The 21,816-nt window shown below is 37.0% G+C and overlaps 1 protein-coding gene and 1 pseudogene across 4 annotated transcripts in view; one reads left to right on the top strand and one right to left on the bottom strand.

Moving 5' to 3' along the window:
• Window positions 1-21,816, bottom strand: part of LOC311609930 (uncharacterized protein) — a 34,392-nt gene that overhangs the window by 8,425 nt on the left and 4,151 nt on the right. For 2 of the 3 annotated variants that reach the window (XM_084860700.1, XM_084860699.1), the window contains exons 2-5: window positions 20,322-20,423; window positions 15,544-15,619; window positions 11,572-11,698; window positions 9,789-9,887 (exon numbers count right to left, since the gene is read on the bottom strand). In XM_084860700.1, the coding sequence (XP_084716826.1) occupies window positions 9,789-9,887; window positions 11,572-11,698; window positions 15,544-15,619; window positions 20,322-20,338 (319 nt within the window). In that variant the 5' untranslated portion in view covers window positions 20,339-20,423. The remainder of the gene's footprint in view (window positions 1-9,788; window positions 9,888-11,571; window positions 11,699-15,543; window positions 15,620-20,321; window positions 20,424-21,816) is intronic. The other variant, XM_084860701.1, reaches the window with a different exon arrangement.
• LOC311632986 (small ribosomal subunit protein uS12-like) lies at window positions 2,347-2,910 on the top strand (annotated as a pseudogene). Its single transcript has one exon. The product of its transcript is annotated as a small ribosomal subunit protein uS12-like (transcript).

The raw sequence follows: 21,816 nt of genomic DNA, 5'->3' as shown, positions 1-21,816 counted from the left end.
TTATGAACAAACAATAAACAAATTGTTCTGGAGTAGATGAACGTGATCAATCCTTTTTCTATAGGTCTGCCAGAAGCAAATTAAATACTCTCTAAAGGTAACAAATTATTCAGAAACAGCATCATTTAGATCAGTGGTTCTCAACCGTTCTAATGCCACATCCTTTCAATAAAGTTCCTCATGTTGTAGTGACCCCCAACCATAAAATTATTTTTGTTGCTACTTCATAACTGTAATTTTGCTACTGTTATTAATTGTAATGTAAATATCTGTGTTTTCCAATGGTCTTAGGCTCTACAGCAGCAGTTCTCAACCTATGGGTTGCCTAAGACCATTAAAAAACACAGATATTTACATTATGGGGCAAGGAAAAGAAAAACAGGATGAAAAAGGGAGAATCAAGGAAGAAAATAATAAAATAAAATAATAAAAAATGAAATAATACTAATTTTATTATTTTTTAAAAATATATTTTATTAATTTTTTACAGAGCGGAAGGGAGAGAGATAGAGAGCTAGAAACATCGATGAGAGAGAATCATCGATCAGCTGCCTCTTGCACACTTCCCTCTGGAGATGTGCCTGCAACCAAGGTACATGCCCTTGACCAGAATCGAACCTGGGACCTTCAATCTACAGGCTAACACTCTATCCACTGAGCCAAACCGGTTTCAGCAATACTAATTTTTTAAAATAAAAAAGTGAAATAACTTTTTCTTTCCTTTCTTTTTACCTTTTTAAAAACACATATATTTTATTGACTTTTTACCGAGAGGAAGGGAGAGATAAAGAGAGTTAGAAATATCGATGAGAGAGAAATATCAGCTGATTCCTATACACTCCCTACTGGAGATGTGCCTGCAACCACGGTACATGCCCTTGACTGGAATCAAACATGGGCCCTTCAGTACACAGGCCAACATTCTATCACCTGAGCCAAACCCGTTAGGGCTCTTTTTATCTTTTTAAAAATTTATCTTCTTTACCTGCATTATTGATATGCTATTATTATAGTAATTTCTGTTATTTATATATCTCATTTCCTCTTCCTTGCTTCTACTTCATATCCCCTTCTCTTTTCTCTTTCTTTACAACTCAATTTTTTTTCCACTCCTCTCTTGATCTTTTCTTCTAATTTTTAAAATAGTTTCATTTTCTAAATTTAGGCATATCTGCTCTCTCCTCTACTCTCTTTTTAAAAAGAATAAATAAACAAATAAATATTTGTTATTTTCATTTTTTGATCATATCCACTCATTGTCATTCTCCCTCCTCTCTATTAACCACAATCCTTCTTCTATTCATCCAATTCCTTAACCTTATTTTCTGTATTTAAACTCTTCCTCTGCAGATTCTGCTCCCCTTTCTCTGGGTGTTTTTTGTTTGTACTTTTTGGTTTATTTGTTTGATTTGTTGTGTTTTCTCCCATATTCTTTTTTGTTTTTCTATTCATTTTTCCTTTTCTTGCTATCAAATTTGCTCTCTTTTCTCTTTCCTAATACTCTTTTCTCTAGTGGTTACACTTATTAGGGTTATACATGTCTTGTGTACATCTGTGTTCCACTCCTTTTGTGTCCTGTCTTGTTGTCTTGTATTTATGTGCTACTGGGTCAGTACTTCCACAATGGTTGGCATGACATGTTAGACAGTGAGCCACATAACCAGATACCTGAGAGGAGATTCCATTCACAAATAGAACAATAACTTTCAAGACGCAACTACATTAAGAGAACCCAAATATCTCAAATTGGGGGCATCTATAGAATACCCAGCCCAGAAGACCTGTGAGACTGCTCCACTGAGTTCCACAAAACATCTACTACATAAGACAAATTCAAAACATCTACTACATAAGAGTTTGACCTAATAAATAGAAGCAATCACAACGGAACAGCAAAAATTAGGAGACAAAAAGACAACCCCCATATGAAAGAAAAGTAGGTATCACCAAAATAAGAAATAAATGAAATGGAGACAGGTAATTTGTCAGAGAAAGAATTCAGAGTAATGGCTATAAGGATGCTCAAACAGCTGGATGAGAAATTCACCAAATGTATAAGAATCAGGAGGAAATGAAGAATGACATAGTTTCAATAAGGAACACCATTGAATGTTTCAACAATAGACTAGAAGAAGCTGAGGACTGAATCAGCAAGTTAAAAGGCAAAGAAGAAAAAACACCTAGCAAAGCAAAAAATGGAAAAAGAATTTTAAAAGCAGCAGAAGAGTATAAGGGAGCTTTGAGATAACATGGCATGAAACAACATCCACATATTGGGGTGCGGGGCAGAAAGAGAGGAAGCTAAGCAAGGAATAGAAAACCTATTTAAAGAAATAATGATGGGCTCAGGCCCATGGCGCCGGCAGGATGGGCAAGTGTCGCGGTCTCGGAACTGCCTGGAAGCTCCGCAGCCACCGGCGGGATCAAAAGTGGCATGACAAGCAGTACAAGAAGGCCCATTTGGGCACGGCCCTGAAGGCCAACCCTTTCGGAGGCGCCTCCCATGCAAAGGGGATCGTGCTGGAAAAAGTAGGGGTTGAAGCCAAACAGCCAAATTCCGCTATCAGGAAGTGTGTCAGAGTCCAGCTGATCAAAAACGGCAAAAAAAATCACAGCCTTTGTACCCAATGATGGTTGTTTGAATTTCATTGAGGAAAATGACGAAGTTCTGGTTGCAGGATTTGGTCGCAAAGGTCATGCTGTTGGTGACATTCCTGGAGTTCGCTTTAAGGTTGTCAAAGTAGCCAATGTGTCTCTCTTGGCCTTGTACAAAGGCAAGAAGAAAAGACCAAGATCCTAAGTTTTGATGGTGAAATCACAGTAATAAATTTTCATATGCCTAAAATAAATAAATAAATAAAATAAAATAAAATAAAATAAAATAAAATAAAAAAAGAAAGAAAGAAATAATGATGGAAAACTTCCCTGACTTTGGGAAGGAAAGTCATACAAATCCAGGAAGCATACAGAATCCCAATCAAGATGAACCCAAAAAGACCAACACCGAGACACATCATAATTGAATTGGCAAACCTCAATGACATAGTAAGGCTTTTAAAGGCTGCTGGAGGGTGACAAAATGTTACCTACAAGGGATCTCCCATTAGACTATTAACTGATTCCTCAACAGAAACACATCAGTCCAGAAAATAATGGAATGAAGCATACAAAGTGAAGCAAAACAAGGGACTGAATACAAGAATACTCTATCCAGCAAGGCTGTCGTTCAAAATTGAAGTGGAAATCAGGAGCTTTGCAGACAAGGAAAAAAAAAAAAAAAAAAAAGGGATAAGAGACTTTATTACCACCAAGCCAGCAATATAAGAAATGCTAAAGGAACTGATATAATAAGAAGAAATAGAAAGGGAAGAAGGAACACAGGCATAAAGAATAAAAGTGGCAACAAACAAGAACCTTTCAATAATAACCTTAAAAGTAAATGCATTAAATGCTCCAACCAAAAGACATAGGATAGCTGAATGGATAAGAAAATATGACCCATATATTTTCAGTCTACCTAGTCCTACTTCAGAATACAGACTGAGAGTGAAGGAATGGGGGGGAAAAGTTTCAGATAAATGGAAATGAAAAAAAAGCTGGGGTAGCAATAGTTATATCTGACAAAATAGACCTCAAAGTGAAGGCTATAACAAGAGATAAGTAAAGCCACTTCATAATACTAAAGGGATCAATTTAACAAGAAGATATTACTCTGGTAAGCATACACTGAGTGGCCAGATTATTATGACCTCTGAATGCATAATAATCTGGCGGCCACACAGTAATATATATATATATATATATATATATATATATATATATATATATATATATATATATACTGATAAAAGACAAATAGATAGATAGATAGATAGATAGATAGATAGATAGATAGAGAATAGATGTAGATATAGATATAGATATAGATATTAGAGGCACCATGCATTAATTCGTGCATGGTCGGGTCCAGCTAGAACTCCTGGTCAAGGGGACAATTTGCATATTAGCCTTTTATTATATAGGATATACACTGAGTGGCCAGACTATTATGCATTCAGAGATCATAATAATCTGGTCACTCAGTGTCTATGCACCCGATACAAAAGCACCCAAATACATAAAAAACTTCTGGAAGATATCCAGGGAGTGATCAACAGCAATGCAATCATAGTAAGGGATTTTTCATACCCAATTGACACCACTGGATAAATCTTCTAGACAAAAAATCTGCAAAGAAATAGAAATTCCAAATGACTCATTAAATAAGATGGAATTAATTGACTTCAGAACATTTCACCCCAAAGCTACAGAATATTTACTCTTGCCAAGTACACATGGTACATTTTCAAAGATAGACCACATATTAAGACACAGGCTAAGTCTCTCCAATTTAAAGATGATTGAAATCACATCAATCATCTCAGATCACAATGGCATAAAATTAGAAATCAACTACAATAAAAAACAATCAACTACATGGTGGCTAAATAGCATCCCATTAACAATGATTGGATTACCAAAGAGATTAAAGAAGAAATAAAAAATCCTGGAAACAAATGACAATGAAAATACAATAATAAAAAACTTATATACACAGTGAAAGCAGTCCTGAGAGGGAAGTTCATAGAACTACAGCCCTACCTAAAAAACAAGAAAAATTGGTAATAAGTTACCTAACACAACAACTTAAAGAATAGAAAGAGACTAACAAGAAAAGCCCAGAACAAGTAGAAGAAAGGAAATAATGAAGACCAGAGCAGAAATACATGACATAGAGACAAAAAAAAAAAAAAAAAAAAAAAGATTAAAAAAACACACAAGTTCTTCAAGAGGATAAACATGATTGGTGGACCTTTAGCCAGACTCACTAGGAAACAGAGATGACCCAAATAAATAAAACCAGAAAGAAAAGAGGTGAAATAACAACTGACCTCACAGAAATACAAGGATTGTAAAAAATAAATAAATAAATAAATAAATAAATAAATAAATAAATAAAAATAAAAAATACTACGAACGACTTTATTCCAACAAACGGAACAACCTGGACAAAATGCACATATTCCTAAAAAAATAAAAACTTTTCAAATTCAGTCACAAAGAATCATAATACCTGAAAAAGTCTGATAACTACTGATAAAATCGAAGCAATTAAAAAAAAAAATTCCTAGCAAACTAAAGCCCTGGTCCAGACGGCTTCAAAGGATAGTTTAACCAAATAGTCAAAAATTTTCTGGCAAATTGGATCCAGTAATACATTAAAAAGATCATACATCATGACCAAGTGGGATTTATTCTGGAGATGCAAGGCTGGTACAATATTCTCAAATCAATAAACGTGATATAGCACATAAGCAGATTGCAAGACAAAAATCACATGATCATATCAATTGATGCAGAAAAAAAAGCATTTGACAAACTCCAACATCCCTTTTTGATAAAAACTCTCAGCAAAATAGAAATAGAGGGAACATACCTCAATATAATAAAGGCTATATGACAAACCTACAGCCAATATCATACTCAATGGGCAAAAACTAAAACCATTTCCTCTTGGAATAGGAACAAGACAACTCTTGTTCAACATAATTCTGCAAGTTCTGTCCATAGCAATCAGAAAAGAAAAAGAAATAAAAGGCATCAAAATTGGAAAGGAGAAAATAAAACTCTTACGCTTTGCAGTTGACATGTTACTATATGTAGAAAACCCTAAAGACTCTACCAAAAAACTACTATATTTAATAAATGAATTTGGAAACATGGCAGAATACAAAATTAACACCCAAAAATCCATGGCATTTTTATACACCAACTAAAGGCAAGATGCACAAAATTCATGCAAGGTGCTTGGCCCTCAGAGTCCTGGCTTCATCTGAAGGTCATCTGGAAGATTGTTCAGCTGTCTGGCCTAATTAGCATATTATGCTTTTATTATTACAGATAGTGAACTCTTAGAAAGAGAAACTTTTAAAAATCCCATTTACCATTGCAACAAAAATTTAAGATACTTAGAAATAAACTTAACCAAGGAGGTAAAAGATCTGTACTTGGAAAACTACAGGACATTGAAAAAGAGATAGAGGAAGATATAAAAAAGTGAAAGAACATACCATGTTCATGGATTGGTAGAATCAACATCATTAAAACATCCATGCTACCCAAAGCAATCTATAAATTCAATGCTCTCCGTATTAAAATAGCAATGGCATATTTCACATATCTAGAACAAACACTCCAAAAATTTATATGGAACCAAAAAAGACCTCAAATAGCTGCAGCAATCTTGAGAAAGAACAAAGTTGGAGGATTCACAATACCAGGTATCAAGTTATACTTCAAAGCCACTCTACTCAAAAGAGCCTGGTACTGGCACAAGAACAGGCATATTGATCAATGAAACAAAATATAGAACCCAGAAACTGACCCAAGCCACTAAACTCAATTAATATTTGACAAAGGAGGCAAGAGCACACATTTGAGCAGAGACAGTCTCTTCAATAAATAGTGTTAGGAAAATTCACAGGTATATACAAAAAAAAAAAAGAAACTAGACCACCAACTTACACCATATACAACGTATACAAAAATAAACTCAAAATGGATAAAAGTCTTAAATGTAAGATGTAAAACCATAAAAGTCCTAGAAGAAACCATAGCCACCAAAATCTCAGACATTTCTGATAATAATGTTTACTGATACATCTCCTCTGACAATGGAAACTGAGGAGAAAATAAACAAATGGGACTACATCAAAATAAAAGCTTCTGCACTGCAAAAGAAACCATCAGCAAAATAATAAGAGCCCATTACATGGGAGAACATATATGCCAATGATATATCTGATAAGGGGTTAAACTCTAAAATATATAGGGAACTCATACAACTTAACAAAAGGAAGGCAAACAATCCAATTAAAAATTGGGCAAAGGACCTAAATTTAAGACACTTCTCCACAGTGAACATACAGAAAGCCAAGAGATATATGAAAAATGCTCAAAGTCACTAATCATCAGAGAGATGCAAATCAAAATGACAGTGTGATATCACCTCACACATGTCAGAATGGCTATCCTCAAAAATCAACCAATGACAAGTGTTGGCTTGGTTGTAGAGAAAGGGAACCTTAGTACACTGCTGGTGGGAATGCAGACAGGTGCAACCTGTGAAAAACAGTATGGAGATTCCTCAAAAAATTAAAAATGAAATCCCATTTGACCTAGTCATCCCACTTCTAGGAATGTATCCTAAGAAATCAGAAACGTCCATCAAAGAGAATATATGCACCCCTATGCTCATAGCAGTGCAATTTAAGCTAAGACTTAGAAACAGTCTAAGTACCCATCAGCAGATGAGTGGATAAAAAAAAACTATGTTACATTCACACAATGGAATCCATGGCAATAAAAAAGAAAGAACTCTTACCATTTGCAACAGCATGTATGGACCTGGAAAATTTTATGCTGAGGGAAATAAGCCAGTCAAAGAAAAGTATGACATGATTTCACTTATATGTGGAATCTAATGAACCAAATAAACTGATAATCAAAAATAGACCCAAAGACATAGAAGCATGAAGATTGTTGAAGCTCAGAGGGAAGGAAGGGAGGGGTAGGTAGGAAGAGATCAACCAATGAACTTGTATTCATATATGCATAATGCGTGGACACAGACAGTGGGGTGGTGAGGCTTGGTGTGGGGGCGAACAGGAACGAGCTGATTGAGGTTAATGAAAGATAAAGGAGGACCTATGGTAATACTTTCAACCAGACGGGAATGGCAAGAAATATTCAAGGTGATGAATAACAAGAACCTACAGCCAAAAATACTCTACCCAGCAAAGCTATCACTCAGAATCAAAGGCCAGATAAAGTGCTTCACAAAAAAAAAAAAAAAAAAAGCTAAAGGAGTTCATCACCACAAACCAGAATTATATGAATTGCTAAAGGGGGTTCTTTAGGAAGAGGAAGAAAATAAAGATAAAAACTACAAACAACAAATATGTAACTATCAACAAGTGAATCTAAAAACCAAGGGAATTAAAAAACCTGATGAACAATATTAACTGTTGAATATAATAGAATCAGAGGTATGGAAGGGGAGTGGACTGACAATTCTCGGGGAAAAGGGTAGTGGGGGGTGTGGGAAGAGATTGAACATAAACTGTGCACCTATGGATGAGGACAGTGGGGGATGGGGAAAGGGAAGAGGGTGGGGTCGGAACCTGATGGAGGGGGAAAAAATGAGGAACTTTTGTAATAATATGAACAATAAAGATTTATTTAAAAAAATAATAAAGATTTTTTTTAAAAATGTAAGCAATATGACTTCTGAGACCTATCACTTTTTAAAAAAATATATTTTATTAATTTTTTTACAGAGGAAGAGAGAGGGATAGAGAGCTAGAAAATCAATGAGAGAGCATCATCGATCAGCTGCCTCTTGCACACCCCCTACTGGAGATGCGCCAGCAACCAAGGCACATGCCCTTGACTGGAATCGAACCCGGGGACCTTTCAATCCACCGGCCGACGCTCTATCCACTGAGCCAAACAGGTCTCGGCAGGGACCTATCACTTTTGTTCCCAATTGTTCAACTGTACAATGCCTGGTTCAGATTGGGCACTCAAGTATTTGCTGGATAAATCAATGACTATATTTTAGGCAATGAAAACCATAAATCAAATAATCAAGTAGAAGTTGGGAAAAAAAATTTGATCACAAATAGATATTGGTATGAACTGAATTGTGTCCTCTACCCAAATTCATACATTGAAACCCTAACCCCAATTGTGACTGTAGTTCAAGATAGTGCTTTTATAATACAGTTAAGGTTAAATAAAGTCATAAGAATAAAGTCCTAATCAGATAGTATTGGTAGCCTTAATAAGAGAAAGAGAGAATTACAATGATTAATTTTTAATGTTAAACCAAGCTTGTGTTCCTAGAAAACATCCTACTTGATCATCATCTTTATATCTGCTGAATTTGATTTGCTTTTTATGTGTGTAATATCTTTGTCAGGTTATAGTATAAGAATTATATGGTCTCATAAAATGAGTTGGAACATTTTCTACAGAAACGTGTGTAATTCTGCTTTACTTTCTTAAATATTTTATAGAATTAACCAATGAAACCATCTGGGCCTGACATTTTTTGTGTGGAAATATTTCTGATAATTCAATTACTTTAATTGATATAAGATTATTCATATTTTCTTTTTATCTTCTGTCAGTTCTGATAAGTTACATTATTCAAGGAATTTTCCAAAAACATTTAAATTGACAAATTGTCTAGCATAAAGTTATTCATGACATTTTCTTATTATTCTTTTAATGGCCATAAAATGTGAACTGAAAACCTCCCTTCCAATTCTGACAGTAATTTATGTTGTCTTTTCCTCTTGAATAGTCAATTTTACTGTTTACCAACTTTGTTGATCTTTCTAAGAAATTAACTTTGACTCTATTAATTTTCTCTAGATTTTTCCTATTTTGTTAATTTTACCTTTTATATATATCCTTTCATTTTCTTCGGAGAACATCTCCTCTCTTTGAAATGGTAGAAAAATATGAGAGGTGTAACAAGGTCAATAGAAAGTTCCTCTGTGAGTCTAGGCTTAAAATATTTTAATTTGTTTCCCTAGTCTCAGGCCTTTCCTCCACATTCCACAAGCCTTGGGCTTTTTAAGAGATAGCCTCAACAAAACCTAAAGTTTGTGCCTTTACCCTAACCAGCTTAGCTATTGCCTGCAGTAATGATTTTCCCATGCCTGCTAAGCCTCACTCACCAGGGTAGTGTCTTCTTATCCTTTCCTTCATAAGCATCCAGGGCTCCTTCCCTTTATCCAATAATGTCATCACATCTGGTTTAGAAATGGGAGGTCCTGCTTAATAGAAAAATATGACATGAAATAATAAGCCAAAAAGTCCTTAGATTCTGATTTGTTCAAATTTATAATAAACTCTAGACGAAAATGTTATTTTATAAAGTCTAAGAGCAAAGAAATGCAAGGAGTTGAAGAACACTCATATTATGGTAACCTCACAAGGAATAGACACCAGATAGTTAAGAATTGGCCTTAGCATAATTTAAACTCACACAAGCTCTGTTGAGAGGCAGTCTTGAGTAGTGGTTAAAAAAATAAAATCTGGATCCAGACTGCCTGCATTCAAATACTGCCTTTGTTGCTATATTACCTCTTGTGCCAAAATTTTCTCATTTGAAATGAGGAGAAAAATAATATATTTCTCATAGAGTTGTGAGGATTAACCAATAATGTGCAATATTTAGACTAGTTATATACTACCCTGTTTCCCCGAAAATAAGACAGTGTCTTATATTAATTTTTTCTCCCAAAGTTGCGCTAGGTCTTATTTTCAGGGGATGTCTTATCTTTCCATGCGCTAGGTCTTATTTTCAGAGGATGTCTTATTTTTGGGGAAACACGGTAGTTATATATGGCCTGACCAGTGAGGCTCAGTGGTTGAGCATTGACCTATGAATCAGGAAGTCATGGTTTGATTCCTAGTAGGGCACATGTCTGGGTTGGGGGCATGCAAGAGGCAGGAAATCAATGATTCTCTCTAATCACTGATGTTTAAATCTCTTTCTTCCTCTCCCTCCCTCTATTAAATCAATAAAATATATTTTAAAAAGAATAGTTATATATGTACATATACACATAATATATTTATACTAGTATTAACTTTTATTTTAATTTTGCTTTCTGTGATATTCTCATATCCTTTCTAGAATATTCATTCAATGTTATAAGAAAAAGTCATTAGAATTTTAAATTTCAACTACAAAGTAGGTAGAATTAATGATCTGTTTTAGGAAACAGAATACATTTAAACATTTAACTGAGTTTTAACTTTTTTTTTTTTTAATTGTTGTTATTCCTCACCTGAGGATATTTTTCCATTGATTTTTTTGAGAGAATAGAAGGAAGGGGGAGAGACACAGAGAGAAAAACATTGACGTGAGAGGGACACATCAATTGGTTGCCTTCTGCACTTGCCTGGACAAGGACTGGGAATTGAGCCTGCAACTGAGGAATACACCATTGCTGGGATCCTTCTGTCTGAGGCTGATGCTCTATCCATTGAATCAAACTGGCTAGGGCCATTTAACTGAGTTTTAAATAAACTGTATGGATCCATCCCTTTTTATACAAGTTCTATAGGCTCTGATTTTTAGAGATACTCAGAACCCCTGTATCTAGGTATTCTCCTTGCAGCTGGATTAGAAATGAATGTTAATTATCTACATTAATCCTGAGCTCAAATACAATGTGAAATCTGGTTTCTTGGACAATGATTCTGTTGTAAGCAACCCAGAATACAAATACTGCCCCTTGGATATTAAGGGAGGTACACAGCCTAAAGAAAGACTGAAGGATCTAACAGGATGGGAGTGACAAAGTATGAAATGGAGGGGCCTACTTCCAAACTAACAACACTTGACCAAATGCTTTGGAATAGAGAGACAAAATTGATCTAGTTTCTCAAAACAGAGTCATGAAATTGATAGAAGAGAAAGCCAATATAATTTGGAATAAGTAGCCTTACCCAGAGAGATGAAGTTTCTATAATTCTCCCACATCACATCCTTATATAAGTCCCTCTGAGCTGAGTCCAGGAATTGCCATTCTTCTGGTGAAAAGTCTATGGCCACATCCCTGAATGTCACTGAACCCTGAAAAACAAACAAATGAAATATTTTTTAAATGGAAAAAAGATCAAAGATTACACTGCAGAGAATGAGCCACATAGCAGCAAAGAGAGTGGGGCTGGAAACATATGACATGCTTAAGGGATAGTAAGAAAATTAGTATTCCTGAAGCAGAGTGCTGCATCTCATGAATAGTCCTATGGCTGCAGATAAGATTTACCCACACACATCTTGAAATGAATAAAATAACCCCAAAAAGTCCCAATAAAATGAAATAGTGCACACAGCCTTCTGTTAGCTATATCTCCACCATGAATTCTTAAGAAATATAAGGTTCTCTACCTTATTTGTCTTTGAATGATCATAAAAGCATATTGATAAAAATTTCTCTTTAATATACTATAAAATCTCTAAGAAAACAGACTCAAGTTCACCATAAAGTCAGATCCTATATAATAAATGGCTAATATGAAAATAGACTAAACAGCAGTACAACCGAACAACTGGTCACTACAATGTGTGCTGACCACCAGGGGGTGTGCACAGGACATGGCGGGCACTGGCAGAAGGTGGCAGAGCACAGAACATGGTGTGCATTGGCCATGGTGGGATAGTGCAGCAGGTAAGTGGGGGTGCCAGAACAAGGCAGGGCGTCAGTCGCTGTAATCAGGATGAGACTCTGGTGGGTACTGAAAATTCTTTGCTTTTGTGCACCACAGTCTCGCTTGGTGCTCGTACCGCTCACAGCCCTGATCACTCAGTGCTGTCAGCAGGTGCAAGCAGGTAGGTGCAAAAAGTGGCTGCCAGCCCCAATCGCCCTTTGGGGCTTCTTAACCTCCCCTTGCTCCTGAGGGGCAATGGGACCAGCAGCCACCTTTTGTACCTGATGCTGGTGACAGCCCCACTTGCACCCGCAGCCAGCACTGAAGCCACTGCTCGCAACTGCTGCCAGTGCCCGGCACCTGTCCCAATTGCTCTGCACCATCAGCTGATGTGAGTGGGGCTAGCACCATCAGCCCCATGGGCGCAGCAGAGGTGGGAGCAGGGCTGCCAGCAGACAGGAGATGGGGGGCCATGGTGGGAGGGGCTGGGCAGGGGCATGGAGGATGGGCCAAGATCCACACCTGTGCCCACCACAGCTTCGCAGCTCAAAGCTCCTTTCTAAGTGCATGAATTCATGCACTGGGCCCCTAGTTTTATTATAAATATTTCCCCTGTTATTAACAATTTTTTAATAAATTTTCAAAACTTTGCTACATGGTAATCTACATTTTAAATATGTGATATTCAAACTTTTTCCTCTATTTAGATTAGGGGTGTCGAACTCAATCAGAGAAGGGGCCAAAATCTAAAATCCAGCCTAAATCGTGGGCCGAATGGTTTACTGAACAGTCATAAACTGACAATGTCATAAACTGACAGCGGAGTGCAGTGATGACAGCGCGGTGCTGGCCACATTGCAAGGCCTGGTGGGCTGGATTTGGTGCATATATCCTTTCTTATTGATGTTTCCAGTTTCTTAGGATATATTATGCTAAGTGAAATAAGCCAGTCAATGAAAGAGAAACGCCACATGATCTCACTCATTTATGGATAATAAGGAAGATTATAAACTGATGAACAAAAAGGTAGATATAGAGACAGTAAAGCAACAAGCAGACTGTCAAATTACAGTGGGGAAGGTAGGGAGATATGGGGGAGATAAGAGATCAACAGAAGGACTTATATGCATGCAAATAACCAATAGACACAAAACTCTGGGGAGGGAGGGCATGTATGGGAATGGGGGGGGAGAGCAATGGGAAGATATGTACACATATAATAATTTAATTAAGAAAAATAAATTTTAAAAAATTTTAAAAAAAGAAAAGAATCAGAATGGCTGCTGCTCTGGCTGATAGGGGAACTAACCACATAGGGAGTCTTTCCTGCCGGAGGACAAGCATATCTGATGAGAGCAGGAGAAATGGTTAAGCCTAAAATTTTATGTACTGCTTTTAGGCCTTGTAACATAAGGCCATAATCACATCCTTACATAATCAACCAAATTGTAAAAGCCTTACATATAATAAGACCTCAACACATACAGAGACAAAGACCAGCCAATAATAATCTCATGTGAAGAAGTTTGGAATTTTCTCTATAGCAGTCAAATAGGATAAGATTTTCTCTCTCATCAAATCATAGATCTTCAAAGAAAGTCCAAAACTGGAGTCTCCCACTTATTATCAATAATGCATTCCCCCAAGTTAGGCATTTTATCACTACATTATTGACTAATTTACCTATTTTCCCATCATTTTAAATCAAAGATTTATATTGCATTATACATCAATGTCAACCCCTCAACAGCTTCATATTTCTCCCCTGTATACAATTATAGTACACAGGGGTTAGTGCAGATGTACTTTGGCTTTAGTATTTTCATTGTGTGTGTGTGTTTGTTTTTGTATTTCACTGAACTCTTATTTCTCACTTGAATTGTTTCTTTCTCCTCAGTTTCTTCCAACTTTTTAGGAATTCATTTTATACTCGGCACAAACAAAGGCTACATATGACGTATATTATGAAAATGCATTTCTAACAAAAACATAATGGCAGAAATGGCTCACATTCAGTATGATGGTCTAATGTCTCCTTTATAAATCAGCAGCACCAGATATACATATTCCCTTTAAGAATAATTGCATATATTTCAAAACATCTGCAGATGGTCTGATGGTCTATCACTTGCATTTGGAATAAAATAAGACTCTTGCTGCACACTGTTTTTTGTTTAAAAATGTTGCATTGAACTATATGATTTCACTTACCAAGTTCTAAAAATAGGCAAAATTAATTTATGGTATTTGGTTCACAAGCCAAGGTTTGCCATTTTGTTGACTAATGAGTTTGCCGACCACTGACCTAGAGTCTCGATTCCAATAATTACAGGCTGTTGTTGTTCTTTTTGATTAAGCCCCTATGGCATAAGAATATAGGTTACATTTGGACTGGGTGGGTAGGGAGTGGCTAAGAGGGGACATCTGAAGTGCTAGTAATATTCTTTCTTGACCTGAGGACTGGCGGCATACATGCATTCAATTTATAAAAATTCATTTAGCTGTACACTTAGGACTTGTGCACTTTTCTCTATATACACTATATGTCAATTAAAAAGTTCAAAAAGCACTCTAGCTGGTTTAGCTCGGTGGACAGAGAGTCAGCCTGTGGACCGAAGGTTCCTGGGTTCGATTCTAGTCAAGGGCTTGTACCTCAGTTGCCAGCCCCTCCTCAACCTGGGCCTTGGTTGGGATGTGTGCAGGAGGCAACCAATCGATGTTACTCTCACATCAATGTTTCTCTCTGTCTTTCTCTCTCTCTTTCACCCTTTCTAAAAAAAATCACTGGAAAATATTCTCGAGTGAGGATTAAAAGTAAAAATAAAATAAATAAATAGTTCAAAAACCTTTTTAAAAAGTCAAATTGTGTGTTGGGGATATAAATTTTTCCTTCATAAAACTACACTAAAGCTCATTGTACTCAGAGAACTATAGTCTCTCTGAAGTTTAGTATTAAAATCAAAAGCTTGTTCTATTGGAAAAAGTGAATATGTGGAATATTCTGCAGAGAATACCTGCTTTTTTTAATACCCTCATAGCTCTTGACAGATTTTATAGATAGAAGATAGTCCACATTAGCTGGGTGAGAAGGAAGAGAGAAAGAGTACATGAAGAGGATCCTGGACTATTTGTCCCCAATTCTCATGGGAATGAGAAAAACTATAGCATGTTCATGAATGGGATTCTGTTAAATAGAAAATTTTAGGATAAGAAATGAGTATGTATGCATGACCTAGAAATTGACAATATCTAAAAATATCAACTTACAAGGGCCATGGTTTTGAACTGGTCAGTGCTTCTCAAGATTTCTGCTGGAAAACTGCAAAATCCATATAAACCAGATCTGAAAGAAGAAAAAGAAGCCAGGAAATCAGATGTGCCTCAGAGCTCCCAAAATTACTTACGTTAATATAAGCTTTTTTCCCCCTTCCCCTCCTGTTTCCTATCTATTTTGCACCACTATACCCACACTGATCACATACCCCCACAAACTAGAGGAGATTTTAGGGAGTCAGAAGGAATCAAATCCCTGAAGAAACCCAATAAACAACACTGGATTTGGTGTAGAAGAACAGATATTTCTGCAGGAATTCTGACTAGTTCGCCATCTGACAATGTGGTCCTGACATGAGATTATTCAAACATGTCCTGAGCAATTCCCCCTGCTTCTAGTACAACTTTTCAGGCCCAAGAAAGGGTCACGCCAACGAAGGAGAACTTCTGTTGAGCCCCTGGGATTCTGCCTGAATTTCCTAAACACAAAGAACAACCACACAGATTGAGCCTGGCAGCTCCTGCCACTATAAAGCTGCACTGGCCTTTCCCCAGCCAGGGAACTCACTATGCTGTTTCCCAGTTAGGACCTCTCATAGCATGACATTCTTTGCCACTCCCTCTCTTCCAGTATCTAAGCTAGGAAGGAGATACATGACAGCTGCAGTTGGTAAAAAACAAACAGGCATTGATGTATAATATATATGCCTTATGGATGCTTGTTGATCCTCAGCATTGATCTGCAATGTAGTTCTTCTCTCCTTTCAATATAAAACTGATGCTTAGGGTCAAATCATTTGCTCATTATCAATTATGAGATGTGAGAGTGTTATTTTGTTTTGAATCCACATTTCTCTGACTAAAAAGCCACCTTTTCAACTTTGATTTTTGCCTCTGAAGGCTAAGATTTCCACTTCACTGAGAGAAACCTAAGCAAGAACAATTAACTATAAAATAGAAATAACCTTTCAAAATATACTAAACTTTACTAATTATGATGATATGTATTAAAGCAACCCCCCTACTGTAAATAGCTTTTTACAGTAACTGAATTGGGAGATCTAAAAGTCTGATGATGCCCCATAATAGCAAGGTCCCAGTACCCTGGCTGGTTTGGCTCAGTGGTTAGAAGGTTGGCCAGTGGACCAAGGGGTCATGGGTTCAATTCTTAACCAAGGGCATTGGTTGCAGGTTCCCCAGCCCTGGTGGGGGTGCATGCAGGAGGTAAACAATCGATGTGTCTCTTTCATGTCAATCTCTCTCTCTCTCTCTCTCTCTCTCTCTCTCTCTCTCTCTCTCTCTCTTATTTGCATGTTACATCTTTAGTATATAGGATTTCATCCCAAAGCTGCAGAACAACATTCTTCTCAAGTGCACATTCTTCTCAAGTGGGACATTTACAAAGATAAACTACATGTTAGGACTCAAAACAAGTCTGTACATGCTCAAAAATATTGAAATTATATCAAGCATCTTCTCAGACCACAATGTAATTAAATTAGAAATCAACTATAGATAGTAAAAACTCAAAAGCACAAAAACACATGGAGGCTAAAATAGCATGTTATTAAACAACTAATGGCCCAGTGCATGAAATTTGTGCACGGGAGGTGGAAGGTTGTTCCTCAGCCTGGCCTGCACCCTCTCCAATCTGGGACTCCTCGAAGGATGTCCTACTGCCAGTTTACAAGGATCGGGGCTAAACCAACAGACATCCTTCTCACAATCCGAGACTGCTGGCTCCAGCCACTCACCTGCCTGTCTGCCTGCCTGATTGCCCCTAACCACTCTGTTTTCCGAGCTGCTTGCCCCCAACTGCCCCCCACCACTGGCCTACTCACCCCCAAATGCCCCCTGCCAGCCTGATCACCCCCAACTGCCACCCCTACTGGCCTGCATGCCCCCAAATGCTCCCTCTGCTGGCCTGCTCACTCCAAACTGTCCCCCCACCCCCCACTGTCCTGATCAACTCCAACTGACCCCCACTGATGACCTGCTCACCCCACCTGGCCCCCCTGGTGGTCTGCTTACCCCCAACGGCCCCTGCCAACCCATCCTGGCCTGATCACCCCCTGGCGATCCGAGATCCCAGCCCCTCCTTTTTTCTTTTTCTTTCTTTCTTTCTTTCTTTCTTTCTTTCTTTCTTTCTTTTTTTTTTTTTTTTTTTTTTTTTTTTCCAGTACCTCCTTGAGTGGAGGCCAGGGCCAGCTGGAAGCAAGTATCTAGGATTTACTTGTCCTCTATAATTGAAACTTTGTAGCCTTGAGCAGAGGCCAGGGCCAGCCAGCAGGCAGGAAGCTTGGCTTCTCCCATCACTGGGGCAACCCAAGCCTCCTGCTCTCTCCAGCTGTGTGGCTGTGGCCATTTTTGTTGGGATTTATTTATCTTCTATAACTGAAAGTTTGTAACCTTGAGCAGAGGCCAGGGCTGGCCAGGAAACTTGGCTTCCTCCATTGTAGGGGCAACCCAAGCCTCCTACTTGCTCCAGCTCTGTGGCTGGCTGCCATCTTGGTTAGGTTAATTTGCATACTCACCCCTGATTGGCTGGTGGACATGGCTTGATAATGGAGTGATGGTTAATTTGCATATTTTCCTTTTATTAGTGTAAATGAATGGGTTACCAATGAGATCAAGCAAGAAAAAATTTCCTAGAAAAAATGAAAATGCAAACACAACAACCGAAAATCTCTGGAACACAGCAAAAGCAGTCTTTAGAGTGAAGTCCAGAGCACTACAGGCCTACCTCAAAAGAAAGAAAGAAAAGAAAAGAAAAGAAAAGAGAAGAGAAGAGAAGAGAAGAGAAGAGAAGAGAAGAGAAGAGAAGAGAAGAAAGAGAAAGAAAGAAAGAAAGAAAGAAAGAAAGAAAGAAAGAAAGAAAGAAAGAAAGAGAGAAAGAGAGGGAGGGAGGGAGGGAGGGAGGGAGGGAGGGAGGGAGGGAGGGAAGGAAGGAAGGAAGGAAGGAAGGAAGGAAGAAAGAAAGAAAGAAAGAAAGAAAGAAAGAAAGAAAGAAAGAAAGAAAGAGAAAGAAAGAAAGAAAGAAAGAAAGAAAGAAAGAAAGAAAGAAAGAAAGAAAGAAAGAGGAAGGGAGAAAGGGAAGGAGGGAGGGAAGGAGGAATGACCTATTTAAACCTACAACACAAAGAATTAGACAGAAAACCCCAGCAAAAGGAGAAGGAAGGAAATAAAGATTAGAGCAGAAATAAATAACATAGAGACTAAAACAAAAGAATACAAGACATCAATGAAACCAAGATCTGGTTCTTTGAAAAGATAAATGTGTTTAATGAACCTTTAGCCAGATTCATCAAGAAACAGAGAGAGAGGACCCCCAAATACATAAAATCAGAAATGAAAGGGGAGAAGTAACAACTGGTACCACAGAAATACAAAGGATTATAAGAAAATACTATGAACAACTATCTGCCAACAAGCTGGACAATGTTGATGAAATGGACAAATTCCTTGAAAAATACAATCTCCCAAAACTGAATCAGGAAGGATCAACCTGAATAGGCCAATAACAATTGATGAAATAGAAGCAGTAATCAAAAAACTCCCAACACACAAAAGAACAGGTCCAGACAGTTTCACAAAGGAGTTTTACAAAACATTCAAAAAGAACTAACACCTATACTCCTCAAACTATTCAAAAAAAAAAAAAAAAAAAGGGAGGAAGAAACACTTCTAAGCTCTTTTTCTGAGGGTAGCATTATCCTAATTCCAAAACCAGATAAAGATAATACAAAGAAAATGAATTACAGGCCAATATCTCTGATGAGCATAGATGCTAAAATCCTCAACAAAATATTAGCAAATCAGATGCACCAATATATTAAGAAGATCATACAGCATGACCAATGGATTATTCCAGGGATGCAAGGCTAGCACAATATTTGTAAATCAATAAGCATGATACATCAAAAACACAAATTGAAAGAAAAAAATCACATGATCATACCAATAGATGCAGGAAAAGCATTCAACAAAATCCAGGATCCATTTTTGCTTTAAAAAAAAAAAAACAACCCACAAATAGCTTTAGCAATCTTAAGAAAGAAGAACAAAGTGGAGGAATCATAATACCAGATATCAAATTATACTACAAAGCCACCATAATCAAAATAGTCAATTACTGGCATAAGAATAGGCATATAGATCAGTGGAACAGAAGAGAGACCCCAGAAATAGACCCAAGCCATTATGCTCAATTAATATTTGACAAAGGAGGCAAGAGCATACAATGGAGTAGAGACAGTCTCTTAAATAAACGATGTAGGGAAAATTGGACAGACAGATTTTAAAAAGTGAAACTAAACCAACAACCTATACCTTACACAAGAATAAATTCAAAATGGACAAAGACTTAAATGCAAATCTGGAAACCATAAAAATCCTAGAAGAAACCATAGGCATCAAGATCTCAGACATTTCTTATAGCAATGTTTATTGATATGTATCCTAAGGCAAATAAAACTAAGGAAAAAAATAAACAAATGCAACTACATCAAAATAAAACACATCTTCACATCAAAAGAAACCATTAACAAAGCGAAAAGGGAGCCCACTATATGGGAAAACATATTTGGCAATGATATATCTGATAAAGACTTAATATCCAACATATATAAGGAACTCATACCACTTAACAAAAGGAATGCAAACAACCCAATTAAAAAATGGGCAAAAGAGCCAAAACCGGTTTGGCTCAGTGGATAGAGCATCGGCCTGTGGACTCAAGGGTCCCAGGTTTGATTCCCATCAAGGGCATGTACCTTGGTTGCGGGCCCATCCTCAATGGGGTGTGTGCAGGAGGCGACTGATCGATGTTTCTCTCCCATCGATGTTTCTAACTCTCTATCCCTCTCTCTTCCTATCTGTAAAAAAAATCAATAAAATATATTTTTTTAAAGATTTAATTATTTTTTTAAAAAATGGGCAAAGGACCTAAATAGACACTTTTCCAAAGTGGATATACAGATGTCCAAGAGATATATAAAAAATGCTCAAAGTCACTGATCATCAGAGATGCAAATTAAAATGATAATGAGGTATCACCTCACACATGTCAGAATGGCTATCATCAACAAATCCATAAACAACAAGAATGTGGAGAAAAAGGAAACCCTAGTACACCATTAGGGGGTGGGGATGGGGGACTCAGACTGGTGCAGCCATTGTGGAAATACATTTCCCTTCACAGAGCCTCAGGAAAACCTGGACATTGCTTGCTGACATCATATTACTATCTCCTCCCTCCTTTATGATGAATTACTAAGACAGGAAGAATTTTTAAGTATAATGATGAGACTTTGTATACTTTTGTAATTATAAATATAGGCTTTGCTGGATATAAATTTCAGCTCTGATAGTTATTACCCATGTGATCTTGGACATGTTACTTAATTTTTCAGCCTTAGTTTCTTCTTATGTAAAGAAGCTGGTAATTCCAGTTCTCAATCAAAGGGTTATTATGAGGATTAAAGAAGATACTTAAAATAGCAAATAGAAATTTAATGAAACACAACTATAGATGAAAAATCCTATATGTTCTTCTTCCCATAATTAAAGAAAATTCTTCTTGAAAGATAAATATCACATGACTTCACTCATTTGTGGAATATAATGAACAACATAAACTGATGAACAAAAACAGATCCAAAGACAGAGAAGCATTGATCATTTGCTCAAACCCCAGAGGGAAAGTAGAGGAGGGTGCAGGTAAGGGGGAGAGATCAAACAAAGGACTTGTATGCATGCATGTAAGCATAACCAATGGACTCAGACACCAGGGGGGTGAGGGAATGAGTGGGGAAGGGGGCGGGGGTGCAAATGGAGGGATAATGACACATATGCAATACCTTAATCAATAAAGAAAGAAAAAGAAAGAAAATTCTTTTTTTTTCCATAAAAATGAGCTTCTCAGCCCTGCTCTTCTTTTGTGTGTGTGTGTGTGTGTCCTTTTTTAAAAACTTAATGTCACAGTTCTTTATTAATGGAAAGTATTACATTTGGAATAACAAAAGTCTCTTCCTTTATTTTGGCATTTCAAATTTCTCCATGAAGAATAGATTATCAAGAACCAAAGTATATGAGAAATATTTGATTTAAAAAGATAACATCCATGTGGAGTCTCCCTGATAAAGTGAGACATTAAAAAGGTAAGATGGCTTATATCAAAGGAGAGAACAGTTTGAAATCTAAGCCCATTTCCTATCTTGTTGTCATTCTTAAGTACAATTTTTTAAAATACTGCAATTATTACCGCGG

Source organism: Pipistrellus hanaki (assembly GCF_964339955.1).
Source record: "Pipistrellus hanaki genome assembly, chromosome: 15".
Lineage (NCBI taxonomy): Eukaryota > Metazoa > Chordata > Mammalia > Chiroptera > Vespertilionidae > Pipistrellus > Pipistrellus hanaki.
The sequence above is the reverse complement of the archived record's forward strand: the minus strand, read 5'-3'. Positions and strand labels throughout refer to the sequence as shown.